Source organism: Equus caballus, chromosome 5 (genome assembly GCF_041296265.1).
Source record: "Equus caballus isolate H_3958 breed thoroughbred chromosome 5, TB-T2T, whole genome shotgun sequence".
In the NCBI taxonomy this organism is placed as follows: domain Eukaryota; kingdom Metazoa; phylum Chordata; class Mammalia; order Perissodactyla; family Equidae; genus Equus; species Equus caballus.
In genome coordinates this window covers 97,050,655-97,065,990 of record NC_091688.1, presented here as the reverse complement: position 1 = coordinate 97,065,990, position 15,336 = coordinate 97,050,655, and the positions used below count along the sequence as shown (strand labels likewise).

The 15,336-nt window shown below is 38.6% G+C and overlaps 1 protein-coding gene across 7 annotated transcripts in view; it reads left to right on the top strand.

The window, feature by feature from the left end:
• The window catches only part of LRRC7 (leucine rich repeat containing 7), a 491,842-nt gene that overhangs the window by 355,013 nt on the left and 121,493 nt on the right, over window positions 1-15,336 (top strand). For all 7 annotated transcript variants that reach the window (XM_070268846.1, XM_070268842.1, XM_070268844.1 and 4 more), the window contains 2 exons: window positions 3,852-3,926; window positions 9,523-9,667. In XM_070268846.1, coding sequence (XP_070124947.1) covers window positions 3,852-3,926; window positions 9,523-9,667 — 220 coding nt within the window. The remainder of the gene's footprint in view (window positions 1-3,851; window positions 3,927-9,522; window positions 9,668-15,336) is intronic.

The window sequence follows — 15,336 nt, the reverse complement described above, 5'->3', positions numbered from 1 at the left end:
ACCAATTCCTTGTCCACTCAGCTCCATGAGCCCCTGTCTGGCTTCCCTCTGAGGCATAGAGTTTGCCCTTCCTTATGTTCCTTTAGTGTCGTCTGCTTGCTCTTTGTATGCTTGCTCCAGATACAGACCGTGAGTTTCCTGAGGGCAGAGACCATACCATGTGTTGTGACTCTAGTGCAGTGCCTGGAAATTAGAAGATACTTAATAAGTCCTTATGGAATGAGGGGATAACTAAATTACAAAAGTGCTATGTATTCATTCATGTTGTGTTTGTTTTTCATATGGTGTCACTGTATGGCGGGGATAGTAATGTTCACCAGATATTCCATGAACTCCTCCTGCATTTCTCAGCTTTCCTTGAACTTAGGTCGAGGCCATGTGAAGAGTTCTAGACAACAAGCTCTAAGCAGAAGTGATGCATGCATTTCACTTCCAGCCTGAGATCTTTAAAGACAGCAGCTAGTTTTCTAGACTCTTCCTTCTCTGCTTTGGTTCTTCTGAAAGTCTTGACATGGTGGTAACACAAGATCGTGGGTAAGAAACCCACGCTGGACATGTGGTGGGAGTGGGAAGTAAACCTGTTGTGTGAAGCCACTGAGATTTCAGGATTGTTACCACAGCATAGTTGAATCTCTCCTAAATAGTATTCATTGTTCCAAGATTCTACATTAATCTCTGACCTATTACATACATATAAGGCTGTGTTGAACTTACCCAGTATGCAACTCTATCTCCTAAAGTCTGAGTGATGCCTAGGTTTAGGAAAAATTGCCACGTGACTCACGTTTTCCAACTGGCCTGCCTGTTGCTAGCCAGCTCTCTGCCTCAAAGTCTCTGCACATCAGAGTGTGCTTCCTACACTTGATTTAGGTTTTGCATCCTTGCCCAGCTTAATATACAGGCAGAGTAGTTCACCACCTGTTCCCTGTGACCTAAGTGATAGTGGGAATCTTTTCCTACACAGAAAAGTCCCCCACACTTACTCACACATGCCTCTGATTCCACAGCAGAATGCCGTGCTCTAACTTTAGATTTGGGTTGTTGTTGTAAATGAAAGCTCTCCCAGGAATGGTACCACAGTCCATTGCAGTCGCAGGCCAGAGGTGTCAGAGACCATCTCCACAGTAGCCCTGGCAGTCTCTGAAGCCCTCCTGATGTGTCAAAGATGTGTGTAACTCCCCTGGTCCACAATCACCAATACTCTAGTGGTAACATTGATACAATTCCATTCTTTTTTTTTTTTAATTTTTATTTTTTTCGGATGTACATCATATTTCAAATTCTAGATACATTACATCATGTTCACCACCCGAACACTAATTATAGTGCATCCCCTCACATGTGGCCCCAGTCACCCCTTTTGCCCTCCCCCCTCCCCACTTCCCCAATGGTAACCACCAGTCCAATCTCCAATGCTATGCGGGTTTTTTTTTTTTTTGTCGTTTTTATCTTCTACTGATGAGTGAGATCATATGGTATTTGACGTTCTCCCTCTGACTTATTTCACTCAGCATAATACCCTCAAGGTCCATCCATGTTGTCACAAATGGCCGGATTTTGTCATTTCTTATGGCTGAGTAGTAGTCCATCGTGTATAAATACCACATCTTCTTTATCAATTCGTCCCTTGATGGGCACCTAGGTTGCTTCCAAGTCTTGGCTATTGTGTATAATGCCACAATGAACATAGGGGTGCAAGTATCTTTATGCCTTTGTGTTTTCAAGTCCTTTGGATAAATACTCAGCAGTGGAATAGCTGGATCATATGGTAGATCTATCCTTAATTTTCTGAGGATACTCCAAACTGCTTTCCATAGTGGCTGCACCAGTTTGCACTGCCACCAGCAGTGAACAAGGGTTCCCTTCTCTCCACACCCTCTCCAACATTTGTTGTTTCCTGTCTTGTTAATTATAGCCGTTCTGACCAGAGTGAGGTGATAGCTCATTGTAGTTTTGATTTGCATTTCCCTGATAGCTAATGATGTTGAGCATCTTTTCATATGCCTGTTGGCCATCTGTATATCTTCTTTGGAGAAATCTCTGTTCAGATCTTTTGCCCATTTTCTAATTGGATTGTTGGTTTTTTTGTTGTTGAGCTGTATGAGTTCTTTGTATATTTTGGATATTAACCCCTTATCTGATATGTGGTTTGCAAATATCTTCTCTTCAATAAACGGTGTTGGGAAAACTGGACAGCCACATGCAAAAGGATGAAAGTAGACCATTCCCTTACACCATGCACAAAAATCAACTCAAAATGGATTAAAGACTTGAATGTAAGACCCGAAACCATGAGACTTCTAGAAGAAAACATAGGCAGTACGCTCTATGACATTGGTCTGAGCAGCATATTTTCAAGTCCCATGTCTGACCGGGCAAGGGAAACAAAAGAAAAAAAGAACAAATGGAACTACATCAAACTAAAAAGCTTCTGCACAGCAAAGGAAACCATCAACAAAACGAAAAGACAACCTAACAATTCCATTCTTTCACACTAGTGTTCTATAAAATTCACTAGCTTTCCTAATTAAGCCCCAAATTTTATTGAGCTATGTTTTATCTTGTTTCAGTGATAGTTCTTTCAGGTGAAGGAGACAAAAAATTTGGCTTCAGATGTGGCTTAATTCCAGGATAATATGATATCATCAGGATCCATCTTTTAATTCAAAGAGGCTCTCCCCTTTTCTTCATGGCTGAAGCTCCCAAGGCTATACCCTTCCAGTTTTGAATCCGTCAGGGAAGAGCAAGAGTCTTGTGCCCGGAAGTCCCCGCCACAGATCCATTGCTTCTTATCTTCTCTGATTGAATTATGTTCCCCGTCCTTGAAACCAATCCCTCTGACAGGTGAATACAGTGCACTAATTAGCTTAGGCCTCAGTAGCTCCCCTGGTGTGCTGAAAAGGAAGCAACTTAAAGGGAAGTAGGTGGCCTTAGAGTGGGAGAGGGGGCAATTTCTGTGGAGAAATCAGGAAAAGTCATCACAAATCAACGAATGATGGTGGCAGCAAGAGCAATCTCTATCCCCTCCACGTAGTCTGCTGCCCGGGAGATAGAATCAGAGACAGCTTCTAGTTCAGGAATTAAAGTGTTTCATTGTGCACTATCTGTTACACCTGGAGCATATTCTCTCTCTCCTTTCTCTGAACTTCTCTGCACTATTCTTTTCTCACACATGCTGCCTTGTGTTTTAGTTATTTGTATGCATCTGTCTTCCCAATTAAATGATCAGCTACTTCAAGGCAGGAACTGGATTTGGTAACTGTGGATCCTGCATTGTGCCTTTCACATATTAGGCATCCCCACTATTCAACAAATAATTATTTGTTGAGTAAATGAAGGGATGAGAAGTGAGTCTTATTCATACTGTTGGCACATCATGGTAAGGTAATGCCTGTGTGTGTGTGTAGGTGTTTGTGTGTAAGGTGCTAATGCTCACACATGAGAAGAACCTACTGTGTGCCAAGTACCATGGCAAACAATGGACATGTGATGATATAGTGATTAAAAAATAAACGCTACTCTCCCCCTCAAAAGTTTATATGCTAGTGAAGAAGGCAAATACTTAAGTAGAGTGTAATAAATGCTACAAAGGATAATGGGGTGTTAAGGGGCAGTAACAGATTTTAATTTTTATTATTGTTGTTCTGATTGTTTCCACATCAATTCTAGGTTAGCTACCTCAAGGACTACAGTTTTGCTGGAGGTCTGTTAAACTTGAAATTTGTTAGAGGATTAACACTAAATTCCCAAATAAAAATTCAAGATCCAAGAAATTAAATCTTATATTTGTGATAAGAAAATACTAATTTAGTTTTCTTCTCCTCTCTCCTTTCTCCCTACCTCTCTCCCAGCCTGAAGTTCTGGATCAAATACAAAATTTAAGGGAGTTGTGGATGGATAATAATGCTTTGCAAGTGCTACCTGGGGTATGTAAGTTTTTATTATGCCATGTTGTCTGCACCTATGTTATATATTAATTGTAATCAATAATAATTAATCTTAAATCTTAAATCTCAATGTTTGCATTTAAAAGTAAAACATTTGTTAGAAGTATTCTATCACCAACTACTTCTCACTAATTTGTTTTTGAGTATTTCATGTGCTTTTTGTGAATGTGATAGGTGTATAAAATATTTGAAAGATTTTTTCGTCCTTTCTTAGGAGTATATTTTTCATCTCTTTCCACATTCACTTTTTTAAAAGCTGAAAAATTTGTATTATTCTGTTTAAAAAAGTAAATGCTGTATATAATACCAAGTCTCAGTTTTGCAAAATCAACCTCCTTCTTCTAGGTGACTAGACATTGGTTGCTGCTCGTATCCTTAGATTTGTTCCAGGAAATACGACTCTCTCTCTCAGTTCACGCAATTTCCAATAGACCCCATTTGAAATTTTGAAAATGGCAAGGACTGTAGAGTGTTAAAAACAGAAAGTTAAACTAGAGTCAAAATTTTTTCTCAACTAACAGACAATCCAGTAATATCTCCTGGGTAGTAGATTTACTAATCAACTCATTGTGACTGTTCCTGCTTTTTCCATCCAGTGAAAGAATGATTTGCCATAAAACACTGCCTCTTGCCCCTCATAACATATGCAGTCAAGTAAACACATATATGCACACAGACACACAGTGACCACAAGACTCCTGGTTGTGATGGCCAACTCCAAGCTCCTTGCACTGGGCTGAGTAGCCAGGGCAGCTGGATTTGTAATAATTCTTCAGCCACTGAGATTTAGATGTATGTTCCCAAAGCCAATTTTATTCCTCTTTTGAATTGACATTAAGAATTTCTTAAAATGCTTGCAGAACTTACAAGAACAAAAGCTTATTCTCTTTTGAACAGGTATGAGAACCCAAAAAGAAGAAAATCTGGTAAAAGACTAGGGAGAAAATACTTTCTTCTCTTACCAAAAGAATACGTTTCTACTATCACTACAGACACAAAACAGAGAAGCGTGCACATCTTCGATTTACTGATTTGTTCAAAAACCTTTTACAAATACACCTCTGTGAACCAGAAACCATGCTAATGTCAAGGTTACACGGATAATATATTCAATGATCTTGAATATATTTGAGTTTGAGGAGCTCACACATAACAGGAGAGGCAGATCTGAATTCCGCTTCACATAGTGGAGCCTAATTTTTGCCATATTCAAGGTGTGTACAAATCCTGGGTCAACACAGTTGAGACATTCATCAATCCCCGTGCAGAGATTGAGGAACTGGAATGTATGTCTTGTTGGAAAAATTCATACTTGCTTCTTCAATGTATTTATTTATTCAAAAACATGTAACATTCATCATGGGCTAAGCACTATCCAGATGTTCTACAAATACTGACTTATTGAGTTCTCATAACAACCCTATGAAAAAGAGTCTATTCTTATCCTCATGTTGTAGATGAGCAAACTGAAACAGAAAGAGTCAGTAACTGGCCGAAGGTCACGCAGCCGGTCAATGGTGGAACTGTAGTTCACACCAGCTCCAGAGGCTGTTGTTCACTATGATGCTCCAACATGCTGTCACTATAGGACCAATAGAAGGTACATATGAGAATTAGGGTCATCTTACTTTTCACAACTGTTACATTCCCAAAATCCAGCCTTGAAAATTAACTCAGACCTCAAATTTCTTAGTAAGCTTATTATTTAAATGGAAAGGTGATGATGAAATCTTTTGTAAAGCAGATAATGCTGCCTGATTTATCTATTTTGAAAGTAGATTTTTCTTATATACTGCCAGCTTTAAGTAGATTTCTTCCTTTAGTTAGTACACTTGAATTTCAAATTTAGCCATACTCCTTATAGGAATACCCCACACACCTCCCTGCCATAAACAGGCATGGCTTTCTGAATGTCAGTGCTGGCAAATAGCTGTTATACAATTACCTGGAAACACATGACTTTGGAAGGCTAATCTTGAACACAGGCTTCAGCCCAGGTTTATCAGTTTCACAGAATGATTAATCCTAAATATTTAGTATCATAAGACACAGGAAAAAAAGCAAGTTCATTTTAGTATTAGTTCATGTATCATACTACATTAAGTTAATATACTTTTTGAATACTTTTGGAAGCCTGGACTACCATTTTTTTCACTGTTTTTAATAATCAGAGAAGCAAATAAGCAATGCCCCAAAATTAGTCCTCTACATAGCTCTCTGTCTTGTGACCATCACTCTAAGATCAGTCAACCAAATTATGACTAAACAATGTGTTAAATCCATGTTTATTTTTAAACCAACTCCAGTATCTTCTTTTGCTTGTGATGGCTTCTGCTGTTTTCATCTGCTGTCCTGCTCACCTGTAGACCCCTCTAGTTTGAATGGAGCAACATTCAGTATCCTCAAGGACTTGGAGACGTTGTGTCTCGAAGGCCTTTGTCACTCCAGCTACTGTTGCCTTTATGAGGTATTTGAAAGTGAGCGTTTAGAAAGACTCAAAAATAAACACCAAAGTGTCATTTTACTTCCTTAAAAGGTATTTAGAAACTTCACACCAAAATATTGAGTTGCACTGGAGCTAGCAATAAAGGAAGCTTCAAAGAGGAAAGAAATTTTCTCAAGATAAAGGAACAAAAAAAGAAATACACACAAACACATAAACACACATATCATTCTTTTCTTACTCACCAGAAGAGAAGAATGAGCTAAGGTAACATACTAGTTCCCTGGTGAGGAAGGCTATGAGTGACATATTTCTAAGCATAGGGAGAAATTCAGCCCTCTGGCCTGACTCACCCAAAGTGCTCAGTTCCTAGCCTAGCAACTACTCACCTACTCCAAGACTGTGCTCACACTCTCTGCCCACATAGGGAGCTGAGCCCGCATAGGGCTCGAGGTATGTGCTGGGTTGATTAGGGAGATAGAGGTCAGGAACTGCCAGTATAATCAGTAGGCTTTGTAGTCTGTAATCTGATAAAAGTGAGTTTGAATTTTAGCTCCACCCTTTAATAATGGGGTAACCTTGGAATGCTGCTTGTAGTAGATGCTGTCATGCATCATCCTCCTGGAATAAAGAACTTACTCTATTCCCCAGCTTCTGGGAATGCTGCTTGCAGCTCTCCACCCTCTTCAGGAATGACCTCAGCTGAAGAGAACCTCCTCACCCAGGGTCACACTCCTCTACTGGGAGACCTCCTTCCAGGGACCGATGAGTGCAGGAGTATAAAGGCCATTCACCCCTACTCAGGACAACCACAGGGCAGTCTCTACTTCAGTACTCCTTCAAGGGTCAGTCAGCTGAGGACCTTTCTTAAGACTTCATCACAGCCCAGATTCTTCTGCCCAATCCTGCTTCCTCCCCTCCCTCTTTCTTTCCGCTGGTGTTGATCCTAAGAACACTTTCTCACAAACTTCTCTTTGTCTCTGCTTCCCAGGGCACCCAACATGTGACATTACTTAATTTCTAAGCCTGAATGTTAAAATGCTGGCTCTGATTCAGTAGGTCTGCAATGGATCTGGGCTTCTACATTTCTGACAAGCTCCCAGGTGGCACCAGTGCTGCTGCTCTACAGAACACATTTTGAATAGCAAGAATAGAAAGTATTAAATCAAATAATATATATAAAGTGCTTAGCACAGTGCCAGTGTGTGCTCGTGTGTGTGTATAATACATTTATTTATTTGTTATTTGTTTGTTTATTTATACTCTGTCAAATAAGTAGCGACAATGTAGTAAAGTGTACACAAGTAGACCAGACAAACAGATGAACCACTGAACATGGATATGTGTGGCACATTTATTTGCAAAACATGCCCTAAAGAAAAGGAAAATGAAGACTTTCATCTTGCTCTAACTCCTCTAGTCCGTGTCCCAGCTAAGGGATCACTATTCACTCCTTGCCCAGGGTATGACTTGACTCCTCCCCTGTCCTCAGCAATCCAATTGTTCAGTGATGGTGCTAATCCCATCATTCCACTTCTAAACTTTTTTTGAGCCCATCCCCTCTTCATCTGCACTTCTGCTGCCTTGATACAGGTCCCTCTCATCGCCTCAGCTAAACTGCTTCCAGATCCTTCTAATGGGTCTCTCTGAGTCTGGTTATGAATCTTTCCTTCACAGTTCCCTGAAGTTACTATTTCAAAGCACAAATCTGATCGTGTCATTCTCCATCTTAAAAACCTTGAGTAGCCTTTCTTGCCTATAAGATAGAGTTCACATCTCCTCACATAACACATAAGGCCTTTTAACAGCTGGTTTCTTATAATCCTGACTTCATCACTCTATTCAGTTGCTTTGCGTTTCCCACTATTCCTCAAATACGCCATGCTTTTGCACACTTCTGTAAATATACGTTCTGGTCTCTCTTCCAGATACAGATTCTCTTTTTCTTGACAAGCAGCATCTTCCAGGCAATTTGCAGCCCTGTGCTTCTATGGCATTCCCTGCATGCTTCTTTTATTGTACATATTACAGGATATTATAATTATTTGTTTACTTGACAGTTTCCTTCACTACTGTGAGCTCCTTAAGAATAAAGGCTTTGTCCTTATCATGACAAGTCTCTCCCCATCCCTAGCTGACTTATTCATGATTGTTCTCCAATATTTAACATAAGTCCTGGTCCATAGTAGATCCTCAAAAAGAAAGATTGAATGAACAAAATATTGAAGCTTCCCAGTAGGATAAAGTCTAAATCACAATTTAAAACCCTTCTTAAGCATTTGAAATTGTAAGAATCAAGATGTCAACATGCATTGTTTATTTAATTAATTTGGTTACAACTTTGAGATTATTGTGTTTTAGCTGCTATATTGAGATATAATTCTCACACCCTAAAATTCACCCATTTAAAGTAGACAATTCAGTGGTTGTTAGAATACTCACATGGTTGTGCAGCCATCACCATGGTCTAATTTTAGAACATTTTCATTACCCCTAAAAGACACCCTGAAGCCAATAGTGGTCACTCCCACGCCCCCGCCCCCCAGCCTCTAGCAATCCTAATCTACTTTCTGTCTCTATAGGTTTACCTATTCTGGACATTTCATATAAATGGAATCATACAATATGTGGTCTTTTGTGACTGGCATCTTTCACTGCATGTGTTTTCAAGGTTTATCTGTTTTGTAGCATGTATCAGTACTTTATTTATTTTTATTGCCAAATAGTATTCCATCATTTTCCATCATATAAATATTTTTTTATCCATTCATCAACTGATGGACATTTGGTTTATTTCCACTTTTTGGCTGTTGTGAATAATGCTGCTTTGAACATTGGTATTTTGTGTGGACATGTGCTTTCTTCTTGAGTATAGATCTGGGGATTGCTGGGTCACGTGGCAACTCTACGTTTAACATTTTGAGGAACTGCCAACCTGTTTTTAAAATGGCTGCACAATTTTACATTCTTACTGGCAATGTATGAGGGTTATAATTTCTCCACATTCTTGCCAACACTTATTATTGTTGTCATTGCCTTTAAAATTAATTTTACAGTGTTGTGGTTTTTACAACTTTAAAATGTCTTGTGAAAGTTTCTCAACTAACCCTGAGTTTATGCAATGTCATCAAGAATATAGGGAAGTTAAAGATGTTGATATACCTGGATATGTCAAAAAACAGAATAGAAACGGTTGACATGGATATTTCTGGATGTGAAGCCCTGGAGGACCTCTTGCTGTCATCCAATATGTTGCAGCAGTTGCCTGACTCTATAGGTGAGAATATAATGTTTTGTCATGAATGTTTATGGCAAATGTGCCACTTTCTTTTTTGGTGTATAGTTTGTCTATAGACATAGGGAATATATGGTCAGCCTGATATTAGTAAATTAGCAAGTTCATCATTCAAGAAGATAAAATAGTGTTTTACAAATACCTTAAAATGAAATTGTAACTCATCAAATTCAAGAAGCATCTCCTATTAAGATGATCCTCCTCAGTTGGTATATTTTCACATTTTCCAGATCTCCTAAGTTGTAAAATGTTACTGTAAGGAGTATATATCTTAGCTTTAAAGTAATTCGATAGCCATATATGTCTCCTTTTATCACTATAGAATTACAGTAGCTTCTGTCCTCAGTGTTGCTATATTCTACTTTTAATATTGTTGTAACATTGCTATAATCTAGGAATAACGTGAAGATGTATAATAAATATAAAATATCTTCATAGTTCTCTTTTTTAAAAAAAAACATTGTCTTTAATATGCTTTTTAAGATTCATGAGGGGAGGTAATTTGAGTGTATATTGAGCACTCAATCTATTTTTGTTACAAATTTTTATATGAGTAAAACAATGAAAGAATCTAAGTTTAATAATGAGTAAACCTTTTTGGACAGATATCTTGCTATTATTATTTATGAGAAGACTCGGCTAGGAGGATAATCATCAAATTGCTTACCTTTGGGATGTGGTTTTTAACACTCTTTGAATTAGATGTGTCATATGTTCTGGAACTTATTAGTGCTTCTGAAAATTAAGTCACAACCTAGGTAGCCTGACTGAAGGGGACCTAAAAGACATGGCCATTTCCCAAATTTTTCTTCAACATTTTATTGTTTCTCTTTTCACCATTCTTGCAGGCTAATAGGGAATACTAGTTTTGACAAAACAGACTAGCTTTTCTTTCTTTCTGGATCTTATGACTTTTTGATTTATAGAATTGCACATGTTATAACAGTATTTCCTCAACTTTCTCCAGCATAAGACTTATCTGAGAACTTTATTAAACACTTCTACATTTCCAGCCTCTTTCTCTGAAAATTCTGATTCAGAAAGTTTATAGTTAGGCCTTCTGATCTATATGTTTGTTAAACATCCTAGATGAAACTTATGATCAGATAAGTTTAGGAAATACTGTTTTATGTTGTAGAAGGTATGGAAGTGTAACGGTTAGAAAGAGCATCCTGGGGGCTGGCCCCATTTCCTAGTGATTAAGTTCAGTGTGCTCCACTTCAGCAGCCCAGGTTCACAGGTTTAGATCCCAGGTGCACCACTCAGCTGCCATGCTGTGGTGGGAACCCACGTATAAAGTGGAGGAGGATTGGCACAGATGTCACCTCAGGGCTAATCTTCCTCAAGGAAAAAAAGAGGAAAATTGGCAACAGATGTTAGCTCAGAGCTAATCTTCCTCAGCCAAAAAAGAAAAAAGAGCGTCCTTTGGTCAGAAATGGTCATTTGGTCAAGATAACCATCTGGTCAAGATACATACCTTACACTCCTACTCAATCACCACTCCATACCTCTTCAAAGACATAATGAGATAGAGAAAAACTTATATTTGAAGAATATATTTTTGTTCATTACTGCCTCCTCAGCACCAAGAACTATTCCTGGTTTATGGTAAGTGCTGCTTAAAAATTTAGTAAATAAAATAATTTATCTATGCTTAAGAAGAATGAACATTGACCTGAACCTGAGATCGAATGGAAATACAGCAATAACCCCAAGCCTGATGGACTCCAGACCACAAATAGCAGTGGCAGTCATAAGTTCAGTTCCTGCAGTGGAAAGAAAAAAATAACACCTTACATGTAACAGGGAAACCCAAACTTACAGGAGATTGAGGCAGGAACCCCTTTTCTGTGAAGAAAGACTGAAAAAAACCTACAACTAATATGTGGAGAGAACAGATAACAGGTTCACTGCTGAAAACCATGGCAAGTCTTAAGCTGGTTTGGACTGGATCTGCAATATCCACATGGGTGAGACATGGTGAGACTACCATGTTTCTGATATAAGACCTGCTTCTGAACTCCAGAGACTCGGGAGTCAGGTGGAGGTCCCCATAAAACTGCCCGACAGGGAGGGGTTAGCATAGGTAATGAGGAAACCTCACCCTCACAAATAAGCATGCAAACACATTCTTAAAGGAAAACTAATGTTGTTTTGACAACCAAAAACTCAAACAAATAGGAAAATTTACCCCAAGGGAAACCGAAGTTATCAAGCAGTGTCAAGATGATTTTAAGTATGTGTGGATCCTCAAACAGATCAAAGGAAGAATAACATTCCTAAAAACAGTAAGAAGTTATAAAACAAAACAGGTGATATGACCAAGAACAAGTGGTTATGAAAAAGAACCAATTATAAATCCTGGAAATGAAAATGTCACATAGTGAAATAAAAGATGATATAATTCTTTGTTTAAAATATCTTCCTTTCAGAAGGCAGACTAGGAAATTAGCCTTCTGGCCCGGGGAGGGCAGCCTGTAAAGGTGATAGAAAACATCAGATTAGATATTTGGCTGGCTTAAAACAGCCTGTGACAGGCAGGTGGTATTATAGATTTAACACCTTCATTTAGAATCCGAATGGTTCTCAAATTAAGAAACTAACTTTGTTATAGTAGTTTACTCCTTGAACTATCTTTGAGCCCTACTTACCTTTCAGGGAAAATTGTATTTATACATCTGCAGTCTCTAGAGTCCATGATGATACATGTAGCATGGCTGACTTTCCTCTGAGAATTCCCTTCTTGGTCAAGAGAAATATCTGGGAGAGGGGACTAAGGCTCTTTTCTAAGACCCTAAGATAATTCATTGATGCTGATTGGATGGGAGATTGCATCTTGTCTTCTTTATTTGATCATAGATTATCTATTGGACTACCAACATTTAAAAGAGTAAAAAATGAGAAATTTCATAGTATTAATAAAGGGAAATGGGAAATAAAACAAAATCTTTACTTTCTTCACACTATTTTAGTTCTGCAACTATGAGGGATTTGAATGAAGTGACAGAGTCAACAACAAGCCCTGGGTGCTGCGTCCTCTGATTGTGCTGGCTCCAGGGAAGATGAAGGGGGCTCTTCTCCTCTTCTATATGGAGGGTTAACAGTCTCTTCAATGAAATCTCTGCTTCGCATAGCACAGAAACTCAGTAATGGACAATAGAATTGTTTTTACTTTCCAAAATAATTTATGTTATTCACTTAGTGGTTAAGGACACAGGTTTTATAGTTGAGTTGCCTGAGTTCAAATTCTGTTTCTACCTTACTAGCTGTGTGACCTTAGACAAGCTATTTACTCCCTCTCTGCCTCAATTTCATCATCCATTAGGTAGGATAGTAACAGTACTTGAATCATGAGATTATTTTGAGCAATAAAAGAATTATTATATGTAAAATTGCTTAAAACAGTACCTGGCATGGAGTAAGTGCTCAGTGTTAGCTATTATAATAATGTAACAATTATTATGATCCTAGATTTGATGAGTGCATAACTATTTTGGCTTTTAAAATTCTATTACATGTGCATAAATGCCATGTAAATATTGGCTATTTTTGATAACATTATATTAATGTTTAATACATTGCTGCTTGTTATATATTTATACATAAGTAGCTAAAATCATAGTAAAAGGCCTCCTTTTTCTTTCTCTCCTGTACTTCTTAGTTGGGTGTATAGGATAAAGAGGTGTGGAATTCAGGAAGGGCACAAGTGGAGAGACAGAAGAGGATAAAATACCTTTGGTTCCTATAAGATAGAAGAGTGTCCAAGCAGATATGACATAGAAACGTAAGAAAGGAATTGTCTGCCAGAGGAAGTCAGAACAATGGAGGTGAGGCTAATGGCCTATTTCCACTCCAAGGACAATCAGATTCCACAGAAGCTTCAGAATCTGTCCAAAGAGTATCCCCTTGGATGGAGTATGTGAGTGACAAAGTAGCCACAACACAGATAAGTGAGGTCCCTTCAAATCCATAGATGTGGAACTCAGAACTAAGCAGTGAGGCCAACTTGCTTCAGCCTTTAAAGCTATAGAAGTTTCTGTCAATTGTGAGAATCACTATTCCATTCTTCAAAAAAATCTGTTTCGTCAGCCTTTTGGCCTTAGTCCCTAACCTGCCTGAAGATTTTCTCACCACAGCTTCACACCCAGAGACTATGATTCTCTTAAAGAGTGCTTTGCAGCCTGGCTTCATGGCATCTGCTCAGCCATCTGTAACCCAGCCCAAAACCTCTATGACTCAATCAAGAGAGATGGAGACTGCCAGCCTCCTCCAGCTCCTTTGGTGGGCGGGGGCAGTGGTTTGATCGTGGCTACCAGGTCACACAAAATTTAGCCGTAATTCATAGTCCCCTGTATTCTTCTCACAATTGATGAGCAGGCTCAGGAGTTCTTTTGTGTTTCCAAGGCTGACATTTTAACATATACACACTGGAGAAGCTAAAGTGATTCAGTCACCCTTTGAACATAGATGAATATGGCAGTGGGTGTTCAACTTCAGAGACAAATGACCTCAGTGTGAATTGTCCTCTTTCCCAGGTGCTGCTGTTTTCAGCATTGTGTCCTAGAGGCACAAGCTGATGTATTAAGCTTCCAATATTGTAGATATTTTCTCATGACAGTCTGATAGTCATAACATTTCTCTCCACTAAAGTAGAGATTCTGAGTGCTTCTGCAGAATAGGTAAGTGAGCATACTGAAATTTAAAGGGCAACGACAACTTTATTTCAGATTTTTGGTGACTTACTCTATGCCTTTAAGGAATCCTCAGAAGACTTGAAGTGAATGGGCATGATGCACAGCACTGCATCTCAAAGGATGTCCGCGAAACTCTACCTGGACAAGATGCTCTGTGTGTGCATGTGGATTCCACGGTAGCTTTGGAGAGTCACATTGCTACATTAGTATATTAAAACCGACTTGAAAAACTTCATTAAAGAAATCCGTTTAATTTAGCGTTTCCCCAGTGCATTTGACCACAGAACCTACTCTGTCCATCAGAACAAGCGTTCTGCAAAACAAGCAGTCTGTAGCATATAAGGCATATTTCCAACATAAAGCAAAAGTTAGCCAATTGTTAATGCTTTGTCCTTGGATTTTGGCTATTTAAGCCATATTGATATTATAGGTTATGTTATGGCTGGGTAGAAGCTGTTCTTCAATTACTCTGTGGCTAATTCTCATTAAAACCCCGAGAGGAGAGCAAGCAGGAAGGGTATGAGGGCATAAATCAGACAGTGAAAGATAAATAGTTGGAACGTCAATTCTTGGCCAATTCTACTTGGTGTATTAAAAACTGCAAGTTTTTGTGCTTACTGCTGATCCAAGTCAAGGATTTATGGTAACAAAAAGAGTATGAGGTCATATGTTGTAATTTTCCAAGTCCATAATTATAACCACTGCATTGCAATACCTCAGTACCCATTCGTTGATTATTAGGCTTAATTTGGATTTGTTTTCAATTTGTATCACAACAGGAATTTTAGTTATTAGAGCTTAGGAGTTAATTAAATATTAAATCACAGCTGGCTTGAAAAATTTCATCTGGTCCATTTGCTGCATAATAGAAAAGGGAAATGTGGTGTTACTGTCAACTCAAGTTTCTATGGAGCCCTATGTTTTGTTTACTTGTTTGCGTTGGTGTACTCGAACTCC